At 41.9% G+C, this 23572-nt stretch overlaps 1 protein-coding gene across 3 annotated transcripts in view; it reads right to left on the reverse strand.

The window, feature by feature from the left end:
- Tmtc1 (transmembrane O-mannosyltransferase targeting cadherins 1) overlaps positions 1-23572 on the reverse strand; it is a 211626-nt gene that overhangs the window by 168803 nt on the left and 19251 nt on the right. For 2 of the 3 annotated variants that reach the window (XM_052175330.1, XM_052175328.1), the window contains exons 3-5: positions 14723-14796; positions 11685-11861; positions 8913-9116 (exon numbers count right to left, since the gene is read on the reverse strand). In XM_052175330.1, the coding sequence (XP_052031290.1) occupies positions 8913-9116; positions 11685-11861; positions 14723-14796 (455 nt within the window). The remainder of the gene's footprint in view (positions 1-8912; positions 9117-11684; positions 11862-14722; positions 14797-23572) is intronic. The other variant, XM_052175329.1, reaches the window with a different exon arrangement.

Consider the following 23572-nt stretch of genomic DNA (forward strand, 5'->3'; position numbering starts at 1 on the left):
GGTAGCAGCCTCTATCGGATGTTGTAGCACTTCTGATCAATCAAACCAGAAAAAGCCATCTGCAGCTTTCTCTGCCACTTAGGAAAGTAATTATCTGCTCCAAAATATAACAGCTGCCCAGGCACAATGATCATAAGAAGAAATAAGGGTTTTAAGAAGAAACCAGAAATCATGATGATAGGCTAAATGTACTATACAAATAACAGGAGGGGGTTAGCAGCCTACAGGGTTCTGTGCCCATGTTCTTTGGAAGACAGTCGTGGACTGAGAGGACCTAACTCAATGAACAGGTAGAGACAGATGACATCCTGTCCCTGTTGTTGTGATCGATATTCTGACAAAGAGCAACAGAGGGAAAGAAAGGAACCACTGGACTTACACTCGCTATCCATCACTGAAGCAGATATCAAGGCAGGGACTGGGAGCAGCTCCTGTCAAAAGCAGTGGGAACTGGATGCACCCATACTGCCTGCTAACTGACTGCATCTTAGCGTTTTCCTGTGTGATATAGTTCAGGGCTCCCTGCCCCGGAATGTGCTGCCCACAGTGAGCTGGCTCTTCCTGCTACAATAAAATAAAAAGCAAGATAACCCCCTACAGACATGTCCAGAGGCAATTCCACAATGAAGGCTTTCTTGTCAGGTGATTCCAGGTCTGACAAGGTGACTTTTAAAACCAACCACTGAGGGCCAGGACAAAACTGCTCTCCTGAGGTTCCTGTCAACTTCTCTCAAAGATGGACATTCTGCAAAAAATACAAAACTATAAGAATGAACAAGCACACTTTACAGAGACTGCGGCAGGAGAATCACTGCAACTTTGATGCTAGCCTAGACTACACAATGAGTTTAAGAATCCTTATCTTGACAAACAAAGGATTCTCTTATGTAAATAAAATACATATAAACATGTATTATAGTTGGTATATATACCTATGTACATTTGACACAACCTTAATAGAAAATATTAAGCTTTCACGGCTACACAAAACTCAGTCACAGTTTCAAAAAGTTTAGAACTATCATTAGGTAATTCTGAAAACTGAAAGCCTTGTGCTCAGGGTTTCCCTGCAGAGAAATCTAATTCAGACGCCCACACAACACACTGCCCAGCATGCACCCAGTGGTGGTGCCCAAACATCACTCCAGCTTCCTCCAGCAGACCCCCCACTACCTCTGTCCAGAACCGCCCACACTGTGCTTTGGGCCTAGAGGGACCACCACCCCCCCTCCCAGCTCTCTGTGTCATCATAACAGATTCAGCTAGAGCCAGACTTCCCGGATTGCAAGGTGACCTCTTTAGTGTACGGTCTAATTCTATCCTTGTGTTTCCCACTGGCAGGGAAATCATCCCTTTATTTCTATGATCTCCTAGAGCTAGCCCAGGCTGGGCTAACCCACTCTATTTATTGAGAATGACTTATGACATAGTAATCACAGTTCATCTTTTATGTTAAACTGAATTGAGAGGGGAGCTATAAAGACAGGATGAGGGTAGAATGCAATATTCAAACAACAAAAAATTGCTCTTTAAAGAAGGGAGGGATGACAAAACAGCTTCAGGGAGTAAGGGAGTCTGCTGCCAAGCTTGAGAACCTAAGTTCAAATCCGAGAACCCATATGACGGAAGAAAACCATCTTCTACAGTTGTAGTCAGACCTCACATGAGTGAGTACTAGAGTGTACATCCCACACATATACATACAAAATAAAAAAAAATAGATGTATACCAAAGAGTGGAAAGTAAAACTACATATTTAAATTAACAATCAAAGGAGATAACAGGAAGTTCTAGTAAGGCAAAACCAAATAAGTATATGCATTGACCTGGTGGTCGCTGTGTCTAGAAACCAGGATAAATGCCAAACCCATGTGAATCCTTCCAGTAAATGATCCTTAAGATGAGTGGGTTGCACACATAGAATAAATGTGCATTATGCCAATGAGTCAGTAATCTGACAGATGATCTAACGATATCTAGGGGGGCTGGAAGCAGTGTATTTAATATTTAGAAGTTCATTTTTTAATGTGGACATTTTCCATCAGTATGTTGACTCAGGCAGTATAAGAGTCTAAAATAGAAAAGGAAATGAGGGGGGAAAGATGACAAACTGAACAGCAGAACGTTCCCTCACAGTCTGTGCCAGTACTGCCGAGAGCCACTGTGGGACTCAGCCTGGATCAGCCTCCTGCTTTCAGTTTCCAGTATCACAGTGAGTAGGGGTGGTAATTAAAAGGCCGAGAAGAAAAGTGACCCGGAGGCTTCCAGAGAGACCCAAGAAAGAGGATTCAAGAGGAAACAGCAGGCCACACAGTCCATCCCACCTCAGACTCCCTGCATCTTTTCGATGTAAGAAAAATCAATTCAGAACACAGAATGGACAAGGTAGAGAGAGCAGACTCCCACAAGCTGTCCTCTACCTGCTACATGTTAGACTGTGGGGCACACATGCACAGTTAATTAAGTAAATCAAACATTATTATGGAACCAGGTGTGATGTCTTATACTTATAATGGCACCGCTCAGGCACCTACGGCAAAAAAGACCTGGGCTACAGAGTGAGATTCTGTCTCAAAAGAAAAAAAAAGTTAAAGGGGTTGGGGGGGAAAGGAGAAGAGAAAAGAATAAGGGAAACCAAGGAAGAGAAAAAGAAAGAAATAACAAGGGAGGGAGGAAGAGGACAGAAAGGAGGAATGGGTATGGAGGAAAGAGGTAAGACCAAGATCCAGAGATCTTAGCCACCATCATCCCAAGAGACAGGCTGCACAGGGGAAACCAGCAGGAAGTACACACTGCCTCTCCTTTCTTATCTACAACTCCAGGAAAATCTGGAAATAACTACTTCTTCCAAGAACAAAAGGTGAAACAAAACACTATCCAAACACTCCTGTGGCACACATTGTTCCAGACTTTTATAACAACTCAGGCAAGGCAGTCATGAGGGTTCACATTCCAGACATTGTGTTCTGAGCCACCCACTGCCGTCTCTTGTGAATGTCTGGAAACAGGCACCCCATCTGGGTGTCCTGAAAGGTTTACCTGACCAGTCACAGCTCCACAGGAGAGTGGAGTGGGCAGCTGACTGAGGAAAACACAGTCTCCTCCACACACCCTCATCCTACCCCATCCCCTCTCTATCCAGGCAAGATCATCTTTCCCAATCAAAGCTTTTCATCTTCATGTATTCAAGATTCCATTTGAAAGCTACATTCCATCACTTGGAACCAAATATAAAGTATTTTTAAAAACATTTATTATAAATGTTTAACTGTTGGCGGCGACAACACATTCTGCACCACTCAAGAACCAAAATGCCAGTTAATACAAACATTAGTCCTTCTTTCTGTAGAACTCTGACTGGCTGTTTCAATTTTTTTCAATTATGCTATATTAATTGCCATTATCCCCTACAATCAATACTTATGTTCCTTTAAACAGTTTGGCAATACTTATGTAGGCTAAATCACTAAAAGCAAATATGCGAAGTCAATAGCTTGGGGTAATTTCAAAATCAGTATGTATCCCCAACTTATAGAGAGAATGATGACTGTGGTTTGAGCATTATGAACAACATGAAACATTTATAAATCCATACCATAAAGCACATTTCCCTAAAGTTATGGGTTATCTATTTAAAAATCCTCACATACGAAGTCTCTCTTACTGCATTTCCATCCTTGTTATTGTAACATTTTATTCAGCTATAACTCTCAATGTATCAAAATTATTAATTAAGCTAGATATTATAATGCTTGTGACCCCAGGACTCAGAAGACTGAAGCAAGAGGATCTGGAGTTCAAGGCTAGTCTTGGGTATATATTTTTTTAAAGTCAATAGTCTTAAGTGAACTATAACAGCAATGTTTGCAGGACAGCTCACATCAGTCAATGGACTACAACCACAGACGGTCTACTCTCCTGCTAAATATGGGCAGCTTCCCACCACGACTATGGAAGTGTTTGTCTTTCATGTTCTATTTCCTTCTAGCATATTGTAAGCTCATAAAAAAGAAGTTGCCAAGCACTATAAATAAGTCAAACCAAGACTAAACAACTTCCTTTCATAAACACAGCAAAGAAAAAGTGATGGTTCCAAACAGAAAAGGGCTCCAAATGCTCTTCTCACACTAGTCTTCACATAATATAATGTGCACATGTCTACACGTCTGTGTGTGTGTGTATGTGATCTTAACACTTGTGAAAATCACAATGAAAACTTACTCTAAGCTTATTTCATATTAACTCATTTACTTCCTACTCTGACCCCAGGGGCAAGTACACAGGAGGAAACAGAGCTAAAATCATTCCAACTACTCACACACCTGGCAAATCAGACACTCAGAACCTAGTGCACTGCTGTGAGTCCATTGCTTACCTCATAGCCTTTGGTAAGAATTACAGCTCCAAGCTGTAATTAACACTTATCTCATAGATGCTGGCCACCCATGCTACTGTAGTGCCCATGATATGCATCATGATGAAATAATGGTCCCATTGATTATGCCCAATTGTAACGGAATTTTCAAATAATTTGCATTTTTACAATTCTGTCTTCCTTCCATTAGATAAACTGACCTTCAACACATATCAAAAATTGTTTTGTCCTTTTCAAGATTCATGTTGCTTTGAGATTTGGCCACATTTGGTATTATGCATCTCATGACACCTGATCAAAACACATACCAGGCAACTGCTAAAGCAACAAACTCAAATCCCAAAGAAATGTCTGAAACCACAATGATTTATGACCTGGCACAGAAGAATATCTCATGAAAGAACATTTAGATATCCCCTGAGCGTTTGCATTATTATGATGAACTAATACTGCTTTTTAATACAATCATGCCAGGGGCTACACTGCAAAATGGAAAGAGGGGAAAATCAGCCAGATGACAAAGGAATGGACTAAAAGAGCAGAGAAACAGCAGCGAGCATCCAGCAACACCCTGAGATCTCTCCAAGTTCAGCAAAAGGAGAGAGAGCAGGTTGGTGGTCTTGAAGTCACAGCTACCATGCTCTGAACCACAGGAGCCAGACACTGGATACCTAGATGGCTCTGTTGAGCTGCTGGAAAGGCAGACAACCTGAGACTCCTTCCAAGAGCCTGTTGTGACGGTGACAGATTTGAGTGCCAACCAGAAATGCCTGTATCCGGTGGTTCTCTCCTTCAACATATGTCCCCGCATCTCCACTTGGAAGCAGGCACCTAGTTTGATGGCTCTATGCTACAAAGGGAAGGACCTGATCAGCCTATGACTGCAATTCATGGGAGATGCAGAAGCCAATCAGGCAGAGCAGAAGAAAGCAGGGACTGCCAGCCCCTTCAAAAGCACCAACTGTTCCCATAAATGAAAGGGGTATTGCCTCCTGAGTGTGTGGAGTGTGTGTGGTAGAAGCTTTTCAGTCCTGAGGCTCCTGAGGCCAGCCAAGGCTCTGTTGAAGACATTCACTGTGCACTGGGCTCAGCCCAAGATGGAACAAGAAGTCAACCTGCTCTAGAGAACATGTCAGGGACTTTCTGCTACACCACATACTGGGCCTGCTTGCTGTTCCTACCTACTCCCAGTTCATGGATGGAACATAGTACAAGGTTAGAAACACACCTTGTGTTCATTTTCTTCATCTACAGAAGAAAATGGTTCTTCTAATAAACTCCGTATTTGAAAGAAATTACTTTAAAGTCACTAAAAACTTTAATTTCATACTAGTAGTCTCCAAATACACAGTTCATGCTAAATGAGCCTTGTGATCTGATACCATCAGGGTATTTTTAAATAAGATTTTAATTTATTTTTTAAAATTATTTTATAGCAAACGTCTTGCTGGGTAGGGATAGGGTGCATGCCCATAATCACAGTGCCCAGGAGGCTGAGACAGGCAAGTCTCAGTCCACTCAAAAAAAACCCTACAGATCACCATGCACGTGAGGCCAAATAAGAGTCCTTCGCTTAGGCAGGTGACTGAGAACAGGCTCTTCTCACAAAGAACCCTCAGCCCCAAGGCATTTTCACAACAGATCACTCCCCAGCAAGGAAGTAGGAACCCCTTGATCTGTCAAACAGCTTACAAGTCTCATTTCTCAGAAGGGAGAAACCATTTGTTCTGTCAAACAGAATATGGCTTTAGATGACAGGTCTAGGTCAGAGCAACCTTAATTCTCAGGTTCAAGGACAGCCCAGGCTGTATCATGAGTCTCAAGCCAGTCTTTGCTAAGAAGGAAACTCTCTCTAATAAAAACAAAAAAATGTAAGTAAAGGTATAAATCCTTCAGCTTTTCCTTCAGCCCTAGGGCAAACACTAGCGTTCAATCAACCTTCCCAATAAATCAAGTCCTTCTCCATAAGAGAACAAATGCCTGCACTTCCCCTCTCCAGAACTGTGTACCAGCTCTCCTGAGGCCCAACCACCAAAGAATAAAGGTTCTGGGAAAAGTCCAGGTAATACACTAAAAAAAAAAAAAAAAAAAAAAAAAAAAAAAAAAAACCAGCAAGCCATGAAGGACTACAATTAGAAAAGGGTATCCAAATGGCCTAAATGACAGCACCCTAGACATGAACAGGCTTAAAGCTATTTGATAGTAAGTAATCCAGGGCCAATGAGGTAACACAGCAGGTTGTGGCACTTGTTCCCACAGGTGACCACTTGAGTTCAATCCACAAGACCCACTTGGAAGGAGAGAACAGACTCCATAAGTTGTCATCTCACCTCTACACTTAGTGGCATGCCCACCCCCACATACATACAAAACAAACAAAATAAATATACATTTTAATATAGTTTCAAATATGCTCATTGATTTATCATGTTCTCAGCACTAAAAATTATGCCTAGCATGCCCAGAGGAGCGGGGTGGGTCATGATGGTAGGGTGACATGCCACAGAAAAGGGGAGGGTGCAGAGGGCATGTACAAGAAACATTGTGCACAGTGCCTACTGTGACCACTGTGGTCTATGGAATAAACTGAGCATATACGTGAAGAACAAAGATACAGTTCCATTTAGTACTCTCTGAACTTCCTAACATGAAAGGGAAGGTGTGCAAGCATGCATGTGTGTGCATCTGCATGTGCCTATGTGTGTTTTGTATCTTTAAGATAGTGGAGGTCTGTTGACATTTGAAACATTTCACATACAGTGATTCAGTAAATAGTTCTACCAGTCAACTGTGGTCTTACTCTCCATTTCCCAATATACTTTTGACCCACAAGACAATCACAGACAAAGACAAGCCGATAAATCAATGCCCTGCAGTAGGCTTTCCTCCTGTGCTTGTATTTTACCCTGAATTAGAAAACTTCTGAAAACAACACTTTATATGATGATTCTTGGTTCAATTTTTGTTAAGATAAACCAAAACAAAAAACTCCCACACTATCCCTCCCTGCTCTATAGACAGCCTCACCACTCACACTGCACCCTGGCGTTCAGAGACCCACGTGATCATGACACAGCATCCACAATGCAGAACTATGCGAGGCTCCTTTTGTTGCTGCAATAAAACATTCTATCCAAAAGCAACTTGGGGGATGAAATGGTTTATTTGTCTTCTACTTCAAGTCGGGGCAAGAACTTAAAGCAGGACATGTAGGAACTCTGATCAATTCTGCATCCCTCAAAGGCTTGTGCTCGGCTGTCTTTCTTATTCAGCCCTGATCAGGCAATGGTCCCACTCACACTGGGCTGTGTCCTCCTACATCAATAATTAGAACAATTCCCACACACGTGCTGCAGGCCAATCTTGTCTGAGCAATTCCTCAGCTGGGTCTTCCATCTTAGGTTGACTCTAGGCTGTATCAAGTTGACAGTTAATGCTAACAGGACAAGAATTAGGGTGTGGGATCTGCCACACATCGGAAGAACTCTAGTTGCCAATTCTCTCTTTTTTGATGTGCAGTACAAACAGCTATGGTCCTGATAGACAATATGGCATGCTACTTTGAGGCTAACAGAGAGTAAGCCAAGGAGCTATGATTTAATGTTCTGTCTGCAGAGACAGAAATCTTAAAAAGCAGGATGCTACCACCTCTCTGAACTCAGTTGCCTTGCCCAATCACATCTGACAAAAGAAAAACCAGAGTTTTCAAAACCAATTTTTAATATTCAATAACACTCAAATGCATGCCACATCTATCACAGCCTTCCTTTCCTGGGTGTTATCAACTCTGGGCATTTCCTAGTTAGATGACACAGTGAACTTGGCTCATGCTAAGGTCTGTCTCATCTATCTGGTGGAAATTGCAGAGTGACAGGCATCAGTTACTCCATGCCCAGTGATGTCATGCCACAGCCTGAAATCAGCTGTGGTGGGAACATTTACATAGAAGTGGGTGTACAATGAATCAGATGCCATCTTTAGAGAGTCAGTCAGAGGATATGAGCATGCCACCTGCAGGAGTTTTTGTCTTTATTCCTCTTGCTCTAGTATCTTTCATCTCTCCTCTCCTCTTATATCTCACCTGCACACAATGTGGGCCTGCACCCTACGCACAGAATTTAAAATAAAAATGAAATGAAAATGCCTAATATTCTTCTATTTAACATATTTTCTCCCTACTACATCATTTCCAGTTCTGAAAATTTTTCCCATGGTTGATTCCAATCCATTCTTATGTCCCACCCACTTATTCATCTCATAAACATTTAAATTACTATCAGCCAGTAACTGCATTAAGAACTTGGGATCAACTGCCAGCAATACAGAGCAAGTTTCCACCCTCAAGGTGTTCATAGTCAACCAAGACAACCTTACCAGCCCACCTTGAAAGTCCCCAACCCATAACCAAGACCCTTGAGGGAAGGAAGGTTGTTCCAAAGAGCTGATTCAACACTGCAGCTCTGCAGACGCTATAGGCTGCAGCATCAGGCAATGCATGACCCAAGAAAGGAATATGGTAGAAAACCCAGCCTCATACCTCACCAGAGACCACACCGCTCTCGGGGACATGGGGAATCCACTGTTCTTGGGCTCTGGTGGCAATGGTGAGTGGCAGCCTCCCCAGGAGTCTTTGTGTGGGAAGCGCTGCTTTCTGCTCTCACGGTGGGGGTGGGCTTGCTGAGAGGAGGGCTGGGGGCTCCCTGGCTGCCCCGAACTGTGCTGACAGATCGCCCCATTGCTCCTAAATCATTCACAGAATTGAGGAAACAAGTCAGACAAAAGGGCAAGACTAAGGAGAAGCAGCCTTCCTCACCTTCCTAGCCAAGACCCCTGAAAGCCTGTCCTGTAAAGTCTCCAAGTCCCGATCTCTGCTATTCACAACTCTCTACTGTCAAAAGCTGAACTGCATTACAAGTTTTTCCTTTTCAGCTTATTTTTACTGACACATATTCGCTGCACATGCTGCTGGGTTTCATAAGGATATTTGCCTGTAAGTGCATGATGTATTTTAACCCTATTCCCCCAAACCCTCTAACCTTCCCTTTCTCTCCATGTTTTTCCCTTTATTCCCAGGACAGTCTCCCTTTAACATCTTATGTGCACACACACACATATACAATTATATAACCCACAAATGAGAAGAAAAATGTAATAATTGTCTTTCTGGTTTAATTTACCATGTATGATGATCTCCAGCTATATCCATTTGCCTACAAATGATACCATTTCTTTCTTCTCTTTTATTTTTTAATTTTTATTAAACTAATACAATTTATTTTAAAATATACAACTCAGTATTGACATTTTTCATTTCCTTTTTTTATGGCCGAATTTCATTGTATATAAATACTACATTTACATTATAGAGTCCTCTGCGGATAGACGCCTAGGTTAATTCCATACCTAGCTGTTGTTACTAGTGCCACAATAAAGGTTCATGTGTCTCTGTGGGATGTTGACTTGGAGTCTGAGAGGTAAATATCCAGAAAGCTATAGCTGGGTCATATGATAGATGGATCTTCGGTTTTCTGAGTAACATCCATACTGATTTCCACATGTCTGGATTAATTTGCTTTTTCATATATATTGGATATTAGCCCTCTATCTGATGTAGGATTGGTGAAGATCTTTTCCCAATTTGTTGGTTGCCGATTTGTCCTCTTGATGGTGTCCTTTGCCTTACAGAAACTTTGTAATTTTATAAGGTCCCATTTGTCAATTCTTGCTCTTAGAGCACATGCTATTGGTGTTCTGTCAAGAAGTTAGACTCCAGAAAACCAAACAACCCTATTAAAAAATGGGGTACAGAGTTAAACAAAGAATTCTCACCTGAAGAACTTCGGATGGTGGAGAAGCATCTTAAAAAATGCTCAACTTCATTAGTCATTAGGGAAATGCAAATCAAAACAACCCTGAGATTTCACCTTACACCAGTCAGAATGGCTAAGATTAAAAATTCAGGAGATAGCAGGTGTTGGAGAGGGTGTGGAGAAAGAGGAACACTCCTCCACTGCTGGTGGGGTTGCAAATTGGTACAACCACTCTGGAAATCAGTCTGGCGGTTCCTCCAAAAACTGGGCACCTCACTTCCAGAAGATCCTGCTATACCACTCCTGGGCATATACCCAGAGGATTCCCCAGCATGTAATAAGGATACATGCTCTACTATGTTCATAGCAGCCCTATTTATAATTGCCAGATGCTGGAAAGAACCCAGGTATCCCTCAACAGAAGAGTGGATGCAAAAAATGTGGTACATCTACACAATGGAGTACTATTCAGCCATTAGAAACAATGAATTCATGAAATTCTTAGGCAAATGGATGGAGCTAGAGAACATCATACTAAGTGAGGTAACCCAGACTCAAAAGGTGAATCATGGTATACACTCACTAATAAGTGAATATTAACCTAGAAACCTGGAATACCCAAAACATAATCCACACATCAAATGAGGTACAAGAAGAAAGGAAGAGTGGCCCCTTGTTCTGGAAAGACTCAGTGAAGCAGTATTCAGCAAAACCAGAATGGGGAAGTGGGAAGGGGTGGGTGGGAGGACAGGGGGAGAGAAGGGGGCTTACAGGACTTTCTGGGAGTGGGGGGGCTAGGAAAGGGGAAATCATTTGAAATGTAAATAAAAAATATATCGAATAAAAAAAATTTGCTTTTTCACCAAAAGTGCACAAGTTATCCCTTGGATCTACAGCTGTATCAGCAGTTGTCATTTTCTTCCTTGATGACTACATGTAAAACTATGAAGAACTGTGGATTTGATTGGGGAAAAAAATTCTACATGCTTGAACTTCTAATATTCCCCAATCAGTCTTAGCATCACAATCCACACAGCAAGACAAGTGTACCTTTATAGATTAAGAGGAAAATGGGGCACTCAGTAAGCTGTCTCTTTAACTGGAAAACCACATGACCTATGAGCGAGAGGACACGGGTGGTCAGGACTGGCTCCAGTCAACCTCCTAAGGCTCTTAAGTCAGAGGACTGGAGCAAGCAGACAGGCTTCAAATTCACAGAGCTCACTCATGGGTAACAGCCATCAGAGCTTGGAAACTCAAAACAAGCCGTTAATGCTTACCTTTCATAATAGATTTTCCTTGTGAATCAAGATTCCTTCAGCAGCACACAGCTCATACAAACTGCAGAGTGGCAGTTAATACAGCTGCCTTCTATTCCAGATGTGACACTCTTAGAACCACTGAAGCAGAGTGAACCCTCCCTCCTTCAAGTTAGTTTGTCAGGTTTACCATAAAAAGTAAAGTAACTAACGCGACAGCAAAGGTAGGAAATGACTTACAACCTGTCCTGCTTGTGGGAGGGCGAGAAGAGATCATAAACCAAACACACTCCAAACACGGTGATGCCTGTCTCCTTCACCAGCATGGCACAGGTCCCCAAAAACAAACTGAGCAGCAGGAAGAAGGGAGAAGCCGTTGGGGGGAAGCACTGCCCTGCACAGTCCTGAGCCAGACTCCTGCAAAGCAAGTTGGGAAATTCCTTATCAACACAAGGGTTGTGATGGAGCACTCCCTGTTGGAGAAGTATCTCATGTAGCACAAGGTGTTCTGAGCAAGGACTTCTCTAAGAGCATTCACCTGCAACTATTTAAAACTGTTAAGATGGAAGATGGTGGAGAGATGACTCAGTCCTGCTGCTCTGCTGGAGGAAGGGAGTTTTGTTCCCAGAACCCACATCAGAAAGCTCAGAACGGTCTGTAACTGCAGCTCCAGGAGATCCTGTGCCTTCTCCAGACTTCCTTGAGAACGCACACATTTGTGTGCATAGAAACTCAGAGACACACACACAATGTTTTTTTAAAAAAATATTTTAAAATATTGTTTAAATGGAAAAGATTCAAAAATATCAACTCGGAACTTAAATTACGGTATGCAAATTATGATACAATATGGTTTGTAATGAATGAACACTGAAAAGCCATTTAAAACAGTTACATAAGGATAGATTTAGTAGATAGGAGGATGTTCAAGTGAATATGCCCAAGAAAATAATGCACATTACTAATGCATATGCATTGAGTGGGAAGCTGGATTTCCTGGTACAGCCCACAGATGTACAGTTAGAAAACGGGATACCATACCACAGAAATGGGAGAACAGTTTGGTAGCAAGGACCAGGTAAGTGACAGATGTCAAGTACTCATCACCATGATTAGCTCAAAGCGTTTTTATTCTTCTATGCACAAAACAGGAGAGAGATGTAAATAGCATTCTCTCTATGATGGAACAATAGGTTTTGAACATTTTTATTTTCTTTTTGCTAATCTGCTTATTTGAATCTATTTTCAATATGCATGTATTGGGCAAGCTTGTAATTAATTATTAGTTTGTGTGTGTGTGTGTGTGTGTGTGTGTGTGTGTGTGTGTGCGTGCACGTGGGGGGGGCGTTGCACACATGTGAATACAGTTGCATAGAGAGGCCACAAGAGGCCATGATATCCCCTGAAGCAGGAATTACAGGCTGTTGAGAGCTACCCAGCATGGGTTCTAGGAACCAAATCAGGTCCTCTGCCAGAGAAGTATGTTCTTAACTACTGAACCATCTTTCAAGCCTGGAAATCTTTATTGTTTAAATCAGTTTCCTACAGAAATTTCAAGAAGTTTTCACTGTTATTTCCCAAATAATAAAATGGAACGACTCCAAGAAAACATCACTATTTATTCATGTAAGTGCACAGCCTCTAAGTGCTCTCTCCCTTAAAGTGAGGGACAATATTCTTTCTATATTGTAACTGTTCCTCCTGTGGATTATATCTCAAAACAACTAGGATTACATGCTAACTTGATTGTAGAATATACATTTTTCCATGGGATTGGCCTATAACTTAAATTTCCAAAAGTGAGCAGGGTACACACAACCAACTGTGATGATCTGCCTCACAGCCACACAGATGGGAGCACATTTAGATACATCCAAACAGAAATTTTTAAATTAATCAATAGGTTAATTCTAGTTCAAAAAGGAAACATTAAATCTGGGCACATGTTTTGAGTCTTCATAACAGTATGTGCACAATTATGAATACAGTATCATGCTTGGGCCTGAAGATGAATACTGTACAAATCCGGCTCCACCTTTTACTGCAACACCTCCTAGACTTCCTGCACCTCAGTCCAGATGCAAGGCCTCCACAGGACTGTACCAGGGTCCTCAGCCTTTGCCACACGGGCATTTCCCTGCCAGATGACTCTTTGTTGTAGGGCCTGTTCTGTATACTGCGGGGCATCCTGCAGGGGCATGTTCCTTTCTATCTACTAGATGCCAGTGGAAAATGGAGGAACTGAGGAAGGTGGGCCTTGCTTGGAGGAAGCAGCACTGAGACTGTGTCCTGGGAGGCCATCTCATGCTCTGGACCTGAAATCACTCCCTTTCTCTCCCTTTCTCTCCTCTGCCATGAGGTTGAGTATTCACTGCCACGTGTTCTTGCGCTCTGTCTGGATGCATGGGCCCAGGAAGAAGGGAAGCTGTTACTAATTAAGTACCAAAGGTGTAGAACAGTGCTCTTCAGTAAGTGGGTTTTGTAAGTTATGGGTCAGTAAATTGATCCAAAGGCCAAGTTTACAGATTCTCAGCCAGCATATCTCCATGACCTGCCTTCTCTGGGGAGATGCTCTGAGCCCTTTGTCCAAACTCACATTTTACTAACTCAGTCTTCTCTCTGTGGACATGTCCCAGGTCTGTGGAAATGTCTTCACTTTGGGGATACTACATATCCCCAAAGATGAAATGTAGTAGAGGTTTCCTGTGTTTTGACAAAAAGATTCTAAAGTACAAAACTATAGTTATGAAGCAATACTTCCTAATCAACCTTGTTATGTAACTGTGAGTTACTATTGTAAAACTAATAGAAAAAGCTAAGCAAAAAAGAAGCAAGAGCTTGGATTCCCAGGGAGGGGATGATAGTCTTTTAAAGCTGATGTCAGGGTTAGGGAGATGCTCAGGAGGTAACATAGCTGCTATACAAATCCCTAGCACACATTAAAAAAGGAAAAGGTGAATATTATGTCCATAATCCTGGGACTGGGAGAGCAGATACACACACAGACACACATACATACATACACACACAGACACGCACACATACATACACACACATATGTATACACACACACACACACACACACACACACACAATATTAAATACTTCAGAATGGAGCTGGAAGATAACATCTCAACACTGGGTAAAAAGATGGTTTTTATCCCTGATACCCACTGAGCATATTGCAGCCCAGAGCCTCTCTCTGGTCAAGCAGGGGGTTAGTGGACATGTGGCAGTGTGTGACCAAATCACAGAGGGGTTTACTTAGCCCCACTCACCTTTGGTAGGAAAGAAAGGCCAACAGAAACAGGAGGCACGCTAGCACATCAGCTCTGCCCACGATGCCAGCCACCTAGAAAGTGCAACACAATGAAAACTGTAAACCTTGGAAAATTACTGTCACAGTATCTTGTGGAAGTACATTTGACTTTAGGAACAGCATAACAGAAAGCATATGGGTAGCAATCTATGGAGTGAACACCTCTTGTTCTTACATATGTTCCACATTTCTAGAAAGAGAAAAGGAGGAACGAGGGGAAGAATTTTCATACTCAACCTTACCTCTAATTTCTCTTCCAGAGGATCAATTCTCAGCACGAATGCTTGTTCAGTTATTGACTTATTGAGACATATATAAAGGGTTGTGGGAAGAGCTCAGGAGTAGAGTGCTTGGTTACACTGTGCAATGGTCTGGGTTTGAGTCTTGATAAACTCTACCATGAAACATAAGAGTGTCAGACACTGTGATAATCTTTGGGTAGAGGGGTAGTGATGCATCACAAAGTATTTGCCAAGTGGAGGGAAAATAAAACCAGAGATATCAATACTTTTAACAATGAGGGGACTTCTGATTGCTAGAGAGTAAGAGAGGGAGAGGGAGAGGGAGAGGGAGAGGGGGAGGAGGAGAGGGAGAGGGAGAGAAGGAGAGAGAAAGAGAGAGAGAGAGAACACAGATGTGTGTATATATGGATGTATGTGTGTGCACAGATGTATGTGTGTATGTGTACACAGATGTGTGTGTGTGTGTTCAGATGTATGTGTATGTATACAGGTATACGTGTGTGTGCACAGATGTATATGTGTATGTGTATACAGATGTGCATGAGTACGGTCTCACAGGTCTGCCAATGCCCATGGTGTACTGACACACCTTAGACAAACACTGGCTCCCTGGAAAAGAATGAAGACACTATAGAGGCTTGGGGAGACTTAAGAGCATCAGGGTCACCTTCTCATGTCAGAGCACAAATCACTCAAAAAAAAAGTTAATCAAAAGGAAAAAAAAATCTAAAAAAGTGCTCAGTGAACAAACCTGAGAAAACGTGGCTAAAATAAACAAGGAGCATAATGCATTATAAACCATTAAAAACAGAGAAAACCACAATGTACATGGAGACACATGGGTGACAAAGGTTCCAAGTGCACAATCACAAACAGCAAACTAATGAATGAATAAGGGAGACTCTGCTCTGCCCGCCGGTATGTGTAGCTAGAGCAGTAAACACACCCATCTACTTCCAGAAGAGTAAGGTTATACAGAGCAAGAAACCAGACATCTGAGTCAGGCTGGGAGTGTGGCTTGGCAGTGACACACTTGGCCAGCAAGGCCAAGGGCCTGAGTTCAATCCTCAGCACTCCTAAACGAACATAAGCAGAGGAAAAACAGAAAATAAATCTAGGACATGTAAGTTATTTGAGATGCAAGGTATCCTCATGACTTCAAACCGCTTCCTCACCAACTTAATTTTCAGAAAACTAAAAAGTGAAGACACTATAGAGGTGTGTTAAGGCAGCACATCACATCTACCAGGGTCTCTCCTCACAAAGACCCCACACAGGCCTGACTCTAGCTGAGGATGTATAACCTAATCACATGTGTGAGCAAAGTCAGACAAATTCAAGGTGAGACAATCCGTGAGAGTGAGGATGCAAATATGTTACTAAACATAAATATGTATTTTAAATTGTACGTTAAGTGTACGTTAAGTGTATGTTAAGATCTTATTATATTTGTGTTACATTGTATTTTTATTTATTATGATTCCTAATTATGTTGCTACTTATAATTTATAATATAAAATAAAAACGTATAGGCCTAGTATGTATATGTGTGTGTGTGTATACTCATATATTGATATTAAATTTCATACATTTAAATTATATTTTATTTATTTAAATACAATATAAATTATTTTTACTTTCAAGACATCAATTTTAATGTACTATTCCTCTAAGAAATATTTGTGTTATACATCATATAGTGTATATTCATATAACATTTATAAGTTGATTTCAAATATATTCAAAACTTTATATTATATGCATCCTAATGTAAACTCCAAATCATATTGAAAATTATGCATCATGACAGTAAGACAGTGTTCAGGAGTAAAAGAGACGAAACCAAAACCATGAATAATGCTCTCTGTGTTGGGAAATACACAACTGAATTATTGATGTTTAGAGGAGCATGAATTATGCAGCCCTTTCTAACTGCTTCAGAAAACAAACAATATTTTTATATAGATGAGGAAGAGAGGAATGACAAAACGAAATCAGCAAAAGTTAAAACCAGTGGAGCCTTGATAAAGAACAGAGCCAGGGCGAGCCTTAGGCTTGAAGTTAGCTTTACAAGTGCTATTTACGAATCTGCAGCGGGCATGCAGGGAGACATACAGGGAGGTGAGGGACGGTTTGCAAACACTAATGCTACTTTGCTCCGTAAGATGGGCATGTGTTTATCTTTGTTTTTGCTCATTTGTTCTTTAAATCTAACATATAAAATTGTAAAGGTGAAACAGGAAAATAGTTTTAAAAAATATTTGTGCTCTGGTTTTCTTCCTATGGCTGTGACCAAAAGTGCCACAACCAAAAGAAACCTGAGGAGGAAAGGGTTCGTTTCACTTCACAGCAGCCTTCAAGGCAGCAGCCTTCAGGCATGAACTGAAACAGAAGCAGAGCTCTCCAAGACTTGCTCAGCCTACTTTCTTATACCACCTAGGACCAAGGGTGGCACCTCACCCAGTGTGCTGGGCCTTCCCACATCAATTGTCTACCCATGGCTTGCCTTAGGGCCAGACTTATGGGGGCGCATTTTGTTAGTAGAAGTTCCTCCTTCCTAGATGACTCTAACTTGTGTGTAGTTGACAAAAACCAACCAACACAACTTCCATGGAAGAGATGGGTCAGGAGCTGTTTACTTATGTAGGACATTAGTAAGGCTAATCTTTCACACATGGAAACATTGTCACCCACATCAGAGAAGACCCAAGGGTCCATGGGTTGAGGGGATGTGAACCACCAACAAACCATGTTATAAGCATACTGTACAGAGGCAGTGGTGTCCGCGTGGAAGAGAGCATCTAACTTCTGAAATCCAGCTGAGTCCCTAGTTAGCTAAAGTGTTAATGCCTGACTGCAGCTGCCAACGAGGTGATATGAAGGTGCTGTTCACATACGCTTTGGAGAAGAAAGAACTCTTAACTCCAGCATGGTACTTTCTGAATGGCTAACAGAAACTATCTTTTCACTTGAAAAGTTACCTGCATGGTATCTTTATTTAACTTTTTTGGCTAGCTTAGTATGTCTATCAGTTATATAAAATCTATGTGTACATAGGCACTCATAGCAGGTTATGTACTGGGGAAATTTCAAACCATCCATCCTATACCATACCTGTACACAGACCAAGAACCGCAAGGGTAGCACATAGCTGATTTGACATGGCTACTTGGACCAAATGCAGTATTCACCAATTGGCTAATCTAAAAGGAAGGAGCCTGAGAGCTATGTTAGAGAGGCTGCATGACTCCAGGGAGACAGGCAGTGACAGTGCGCACTGAGGTATAAGGCCCCAGCTGAGGGATGACTGAACACATGTCACACGTGAGGCTCATATGGGCTTAGTGGCCACCGCCATCTTGGAGCATTTAAGTCAGCTTGATTCAAGAAGGTTAAGAAGACAGCACACCTAGACTGTCATGAAGTACTGGGGTAAAGCTAGAGGAACAACTATCCCAGAACCAATGATGTGGCCAACAGCAAAGCCTGAAAGTTGGTTCTGGGTATAGCAAGGTAGAGTACAGCAGTCACAACTTAGACAGGCATAACCAGTATCCCTACAGTGTCTTGAAACCCTGTTTCTTACTATGAACCGATATGGAAAGATCAAGACTATGACAGCTGAATGTACAAATGCATAAAGAATGTACTAGCTGGGCAGGTTGACTCATGCCTATCATCCCAGCACTGGAAGGCTAAGGCAGGAAGGTCACGAGTTCAAGACTAGCCTGGGCTATAGTGTAAGAACTCACCTCAATAATAACATCACAATGTAGAGTCACGTTAGCAGAAGTTAATAGAGGGTGTGACAGTGTTAGTGATGATATAAACAGGCTCCTCTCCCGGCCAAACCACAAAGCACGCAGTAAATGCTTACTCTGTACCCCTGTTGAGCTGAGGTCTTTGGGAAAAGTGTTTGACATGTAAAACAAAGTGACCATCCCTATCAACTGCTCAGCTACAGCTGCCATTTCCCGTTGCTCTGGTGGTCAGTGTCATCATGTTCGTTCACTGTGATCTTGTTTCAGTGAGAGCTAGAAGGTACTATGCCAGCTGGAAAGCAATTGCCTGCCTCAGGACTTTAACATCTGTGGGGTCAGAAGCGGGTATTAAATAGGATACATGGAGCAATTGGTGCCAGGAAAGAGAACGGATTCATTGTGGCTACTGGATCTAGGAAGTGTCACAGAGGGGCTGTCTCTGAATCTGAGAGTTAAAGAAGAGGAAAAGAAGATTTCAGGAGCTTGAGACGGGGAACGTGAAGCAGGACCGGGAAAGGCACTAACGCACATTCCTCTTGAAGGGTAGGAGAGCGTGCAGTGGTTCTAGAACGGGGTGCGGTAGGGACGGGGCATGTACTGTCAACAGTGAGAATGCTGGAGAACACCAGGCAGCAGAGATGGAAGGTTAAGGTGTGTCGCTGCAGCAATGGAAGCTGAACCCACCAGTGTTCTGACAAAAAAGCAACTGGGCAGCTCATGGTGAGTAGAGATATATGCACCTTTCTCAGCCAAAAGCTGTAGGCCTTCATCACCAGGTCGTGTTATGTTAAAACACTGAAAAATGCTAGTAAATATGACTGAATAGAATTCAAAGCAGGTGAAACTCTCTCTCTCTCTCTCTCTCTCTCTCTCTCTCTCTCTCTCTCTCTCTCTCTCTCTCTCTCTCTCTCTTAGAATATCTTCATGTGCAAGCAATGAGATGTCTTGGGGATGGGACCAAGGACTGATCACAAAATCCATCTCTATTTCCATATACTTTATATACAAAGTCTGAGAGTGACCTTATACAGCACTTTTAGTATCTCCACATTTCAACTGTGACCTGTCACACGAGAGCAGGTGAGGAATTTCCTGGTTGTGACATTGTGTCAATATTCAACGTGTCAGGTTTTGGAGAATCTGGAATTTGAGATTTTCAGGTTAAGGGTGTCTGAGCTGTAATGGATATGTAGACCTGTGGGCCAGGATAACAAAACCACACACAGAAAATGCCCATTAGAACTTCATTTGCCTTCAGGTTATATTGTGTTATTTTAGGAACGCTATTGACAGGGTTTATATAAGTAGACTCTGTATAGAGCTACGAATATTTATTTTATCTGCAAGAATGAGTTCCATTAGCCTCAGACGTGGCCAGGAATGTGAATGGAACATGTGGGAACAGCCAGAAGCCAGACCGGCTGATTAGATCAGAGCCAATTTTCTCCTGAGCCCTCCTGTTCTGATTCTAGACATGTTGGCTTTAATCTTCCCACTCCGTGTGCTAGCTTTCTCTGCTCTCGCTTTCAATCCTGCAAACCAGAGATAGCTATGTTGACCAGATGTAAATGTTCATAGGAGAATCACAATGATTTCCCTGGTTTTGCTGTTTTTTTTCATAATTCATAATTCAGAAGAGCACAAAATTTCAGAGAAACACAATGTTGGGAAACCTGCCCAAGAATCTCCAGGGCCTAAATGAAGTAGTCTGGCTGGCTCTCTTCCCCCCCCTGCCCTGCAGAACACCATCCCGCTGTCACCATATGCATGCTCTCAAATGCTCACTGAAAAATATGACTAACTAATGTGTCCTGTGTGCATAGACGTGAATTAACTGCTCTCTCCTCTGGGGCTTACTTTTGCATTTATTTGCGTGTCTAGTCTTGGGCTACTATGAATATAAACAGTGGGAGGGATCCTTATGATCTCCCAGCATCTACAAGCCTAGACTCATTATCTATTTGCTAACTGCCTCACTTACAAAGTAAGCCACATTGACATGCTAACACACAATCACGTCAATGCATCTAAACCAAATTCCACCCAAATTTAAATTCTCTATCTTCCCGAAATAGCATAACACACGGTCCATGTGTAGTCTTGTTTAATGAAGATGAGAGATTCCCCAAGGCCCCCATGTCTTACTGTGCATGTTTAATAATTTATTACTGATTGTCTGTAAAGTGCATCACTTCTTCTGTCTCTCTGTCCTCCTCCCTAAAAACCCTAACTTCAATCTATAATTAAATAGCAGACTCCATTTTGCTCCATAGCGTAAATGGTATGTTGGGTCAGCTTTGCCTGCCCAGTCTCCACAGCTCCTTCATCTTGCAAATTCAAGTGCCTTCCCGGGATTCTTCTCCCAGCTCTTCGACGCCTGTGCCTCTTTAATTGTGTTACTATGGATTTTTGTATTCGCACAAAACCCCTGGAAACCCCCCTTTAAGGGTCATTTTACTAATAGGATTTGCTTTTCTATTTTTTTTTAAAGACTCTGACCTAACCTCGATCAGCTCCTAATCACACTGCCCAAGGCTGCCTTGCATATGCACTCTCTCTCCTCAGCCGATGAATTAAAACTGTAACTGCACATTCAGTTGATCTTTCCTGTAATAACCGTCCCCACGTACAGTACAGCCCTTTGACTATAGTTTACAAATGTGTCAAAAATGCAACATTATTCTAGCCTTCTGTATGACCAACACTGCTGGGAACAGAAATCTTCGCTGTTTTCCTTCATAGAATGCACATGAAGAGCATTTCTCATTTACTGAAGTTCATACATAAAACTTTATCAGAACACTTTAAAAAAATAATAAAAGAATCTACCCATTCATATACCATAAATTCTGGCATTTTAAAATTAGGATGTATTATACTCAAAGGAGTCTAAGCAGCCCCAGCTGCCCCATATTCTGCCTAAATACAAGGGGGCTTTTAAATTATTTTCCTAAGTTTATTGAGACACCCTTTCATGTTTCCCAGGCTAGCCTGGAACTGTGCAGCCCAGGTTAACCTTGATCTCCTGCTCTTCCTGCCTCTGCGTCACAAGTGCTGAAATTGCTGACCATCACACCTGCCAGAGAGAGCTCGTCTTTCCAGGGAAGGCTGTCCAGTCTTCTCTTCCTGTGAACTTACAGACTTCAGAGTTGCTCACCCTCAGCATTTTCTCCTGATGCATTGCATTGCTATGTCTAAATGTATTTTACTTATCGTATCTCCTCTTTACAGTAAAAATACATATGTATTCTTTTGGTGTGTACGTGTGTGTGTGTGTGTGTGTGTGTGTGTGTGTGTATTGCAAAACATGGAACTAGGGACCTCATACACAGTGAGCAATTATCCCACCACAGGGCTGTATCTATTGTCCTTAATTATTTTTTAAATTTCCTGAGATAACTGTAAATCTCTACATATTACAGTTTAGTTATATATTAATATTCTGGTTATAACTCACATCATGAGGAAAGTAAAAAGAAGCTAAGCCCTGAACATGAAGGTGTACACATTGGTAAGTGTGGCTAGTTGGGGCATCTGTGACTGTGACTGGCCTACCTTTCCTTAGAAAAATAAGAGAGTGTGCTACACAGTGCTGAGTCCGGCTTCCACCTTTTAGACTATTCCCATGGATGAGAACAGAAGGATAAAAGGCTAAATGCATTGAACTCCAAAGTCAGGGGCAATTACCACGTAGGGATCTACTGTCTCACAGAATGTTTTATGGTCTGTAATCTAACAAATCATCGAGGCTTCACTTTAATTCAGACAGAAGCAATGAACATAGGAATATCAGTCCCTAAAGCAGTTGCCCACCAGTCTCTCCTCTCATTGTTACCATTTTACAGAAGTATAGAAAACGGCTTCACCACGCTGCACTGGAGGACTGTTACTTATGCTTCAAACTCTTCCACTTACAGGAACTTTGCCCAGTCTAACATACTCAGAAAGAGTAAGGAAAACTATCTTAATGGTGTAATTGCTTATAAAGTGACTATTATCTGTCACTTCCCCCTCATATAATGTATATGTACATTAGATACTAAAATATCAGCACTAATATGCATACACATATATGTACAGATACATCCTGTAGATGATATACACATGAGACTATATATATATATATATATATATATATATGTGTGTGTGTGTGTGTGTGTGTGTGTGTGTATACACACACACACACACACACACACACACACCAAACCTCAGGCTTAGAGATTTAGAATTCTATTCATGGAAAATATCCATCATATACCAAATTGGCAAGACTAATCCTTACTCTGATATCAATTAACAAAATCGGACTTCTCATGCCAGTTCAAATAAACATTCTTTGGTTCTCCACGGCCACTATTTCACTTCTGACTCAGAACTTCAACACAGAGTACCGCCCAGTACTTCTAACACTGGTTCATATTCTTCATCAAAAAAAAGGGAAACAGGCAGAGGTAGCTAGGAAGCCCTTCTCTATGACGATGATGTCTTAATTGACAGAGGCCACGAAACACCAACACATCAACTGTCCCTTTACAGGGCTCTCAGAGATGTGCGCTGCTGGAACCCAGCCAGATCACAGTGTGTGAGCATTCCTTATCCAAATGAGAGAAGAGCAAATCTGAGTAGGCTCCGGAAGAGATCCAACATGGAATCTTCATTAAATGTATGCTCTTGGGCAGACCTTCAAGGAAATGTCCAGGTGCCCACAGAGGCTTTACAAACCATTCTTTGAAAACCACGGTGCCTATCACCCACTAGAAAGCTTCATTCTCTGAAAACCTTGGTGCTGATGCCTCCACCAGAAAG

The sequence above is a fragment of the Apodemus sylvaticus genome, chromosome 2, assembly GCF_947179515.1.
Source record: "Apodemus sylvaticus chromosome 2, mApoSyl1.1, whole genome shotgun sequence".
Classification (NCBI taxonomy): domain Eukaryota; kingdom Metazoa; phylum Chordata; class Mammalia; order Rodentia; family Muridae; genus Apodemus; species Apodemus sylvaticus.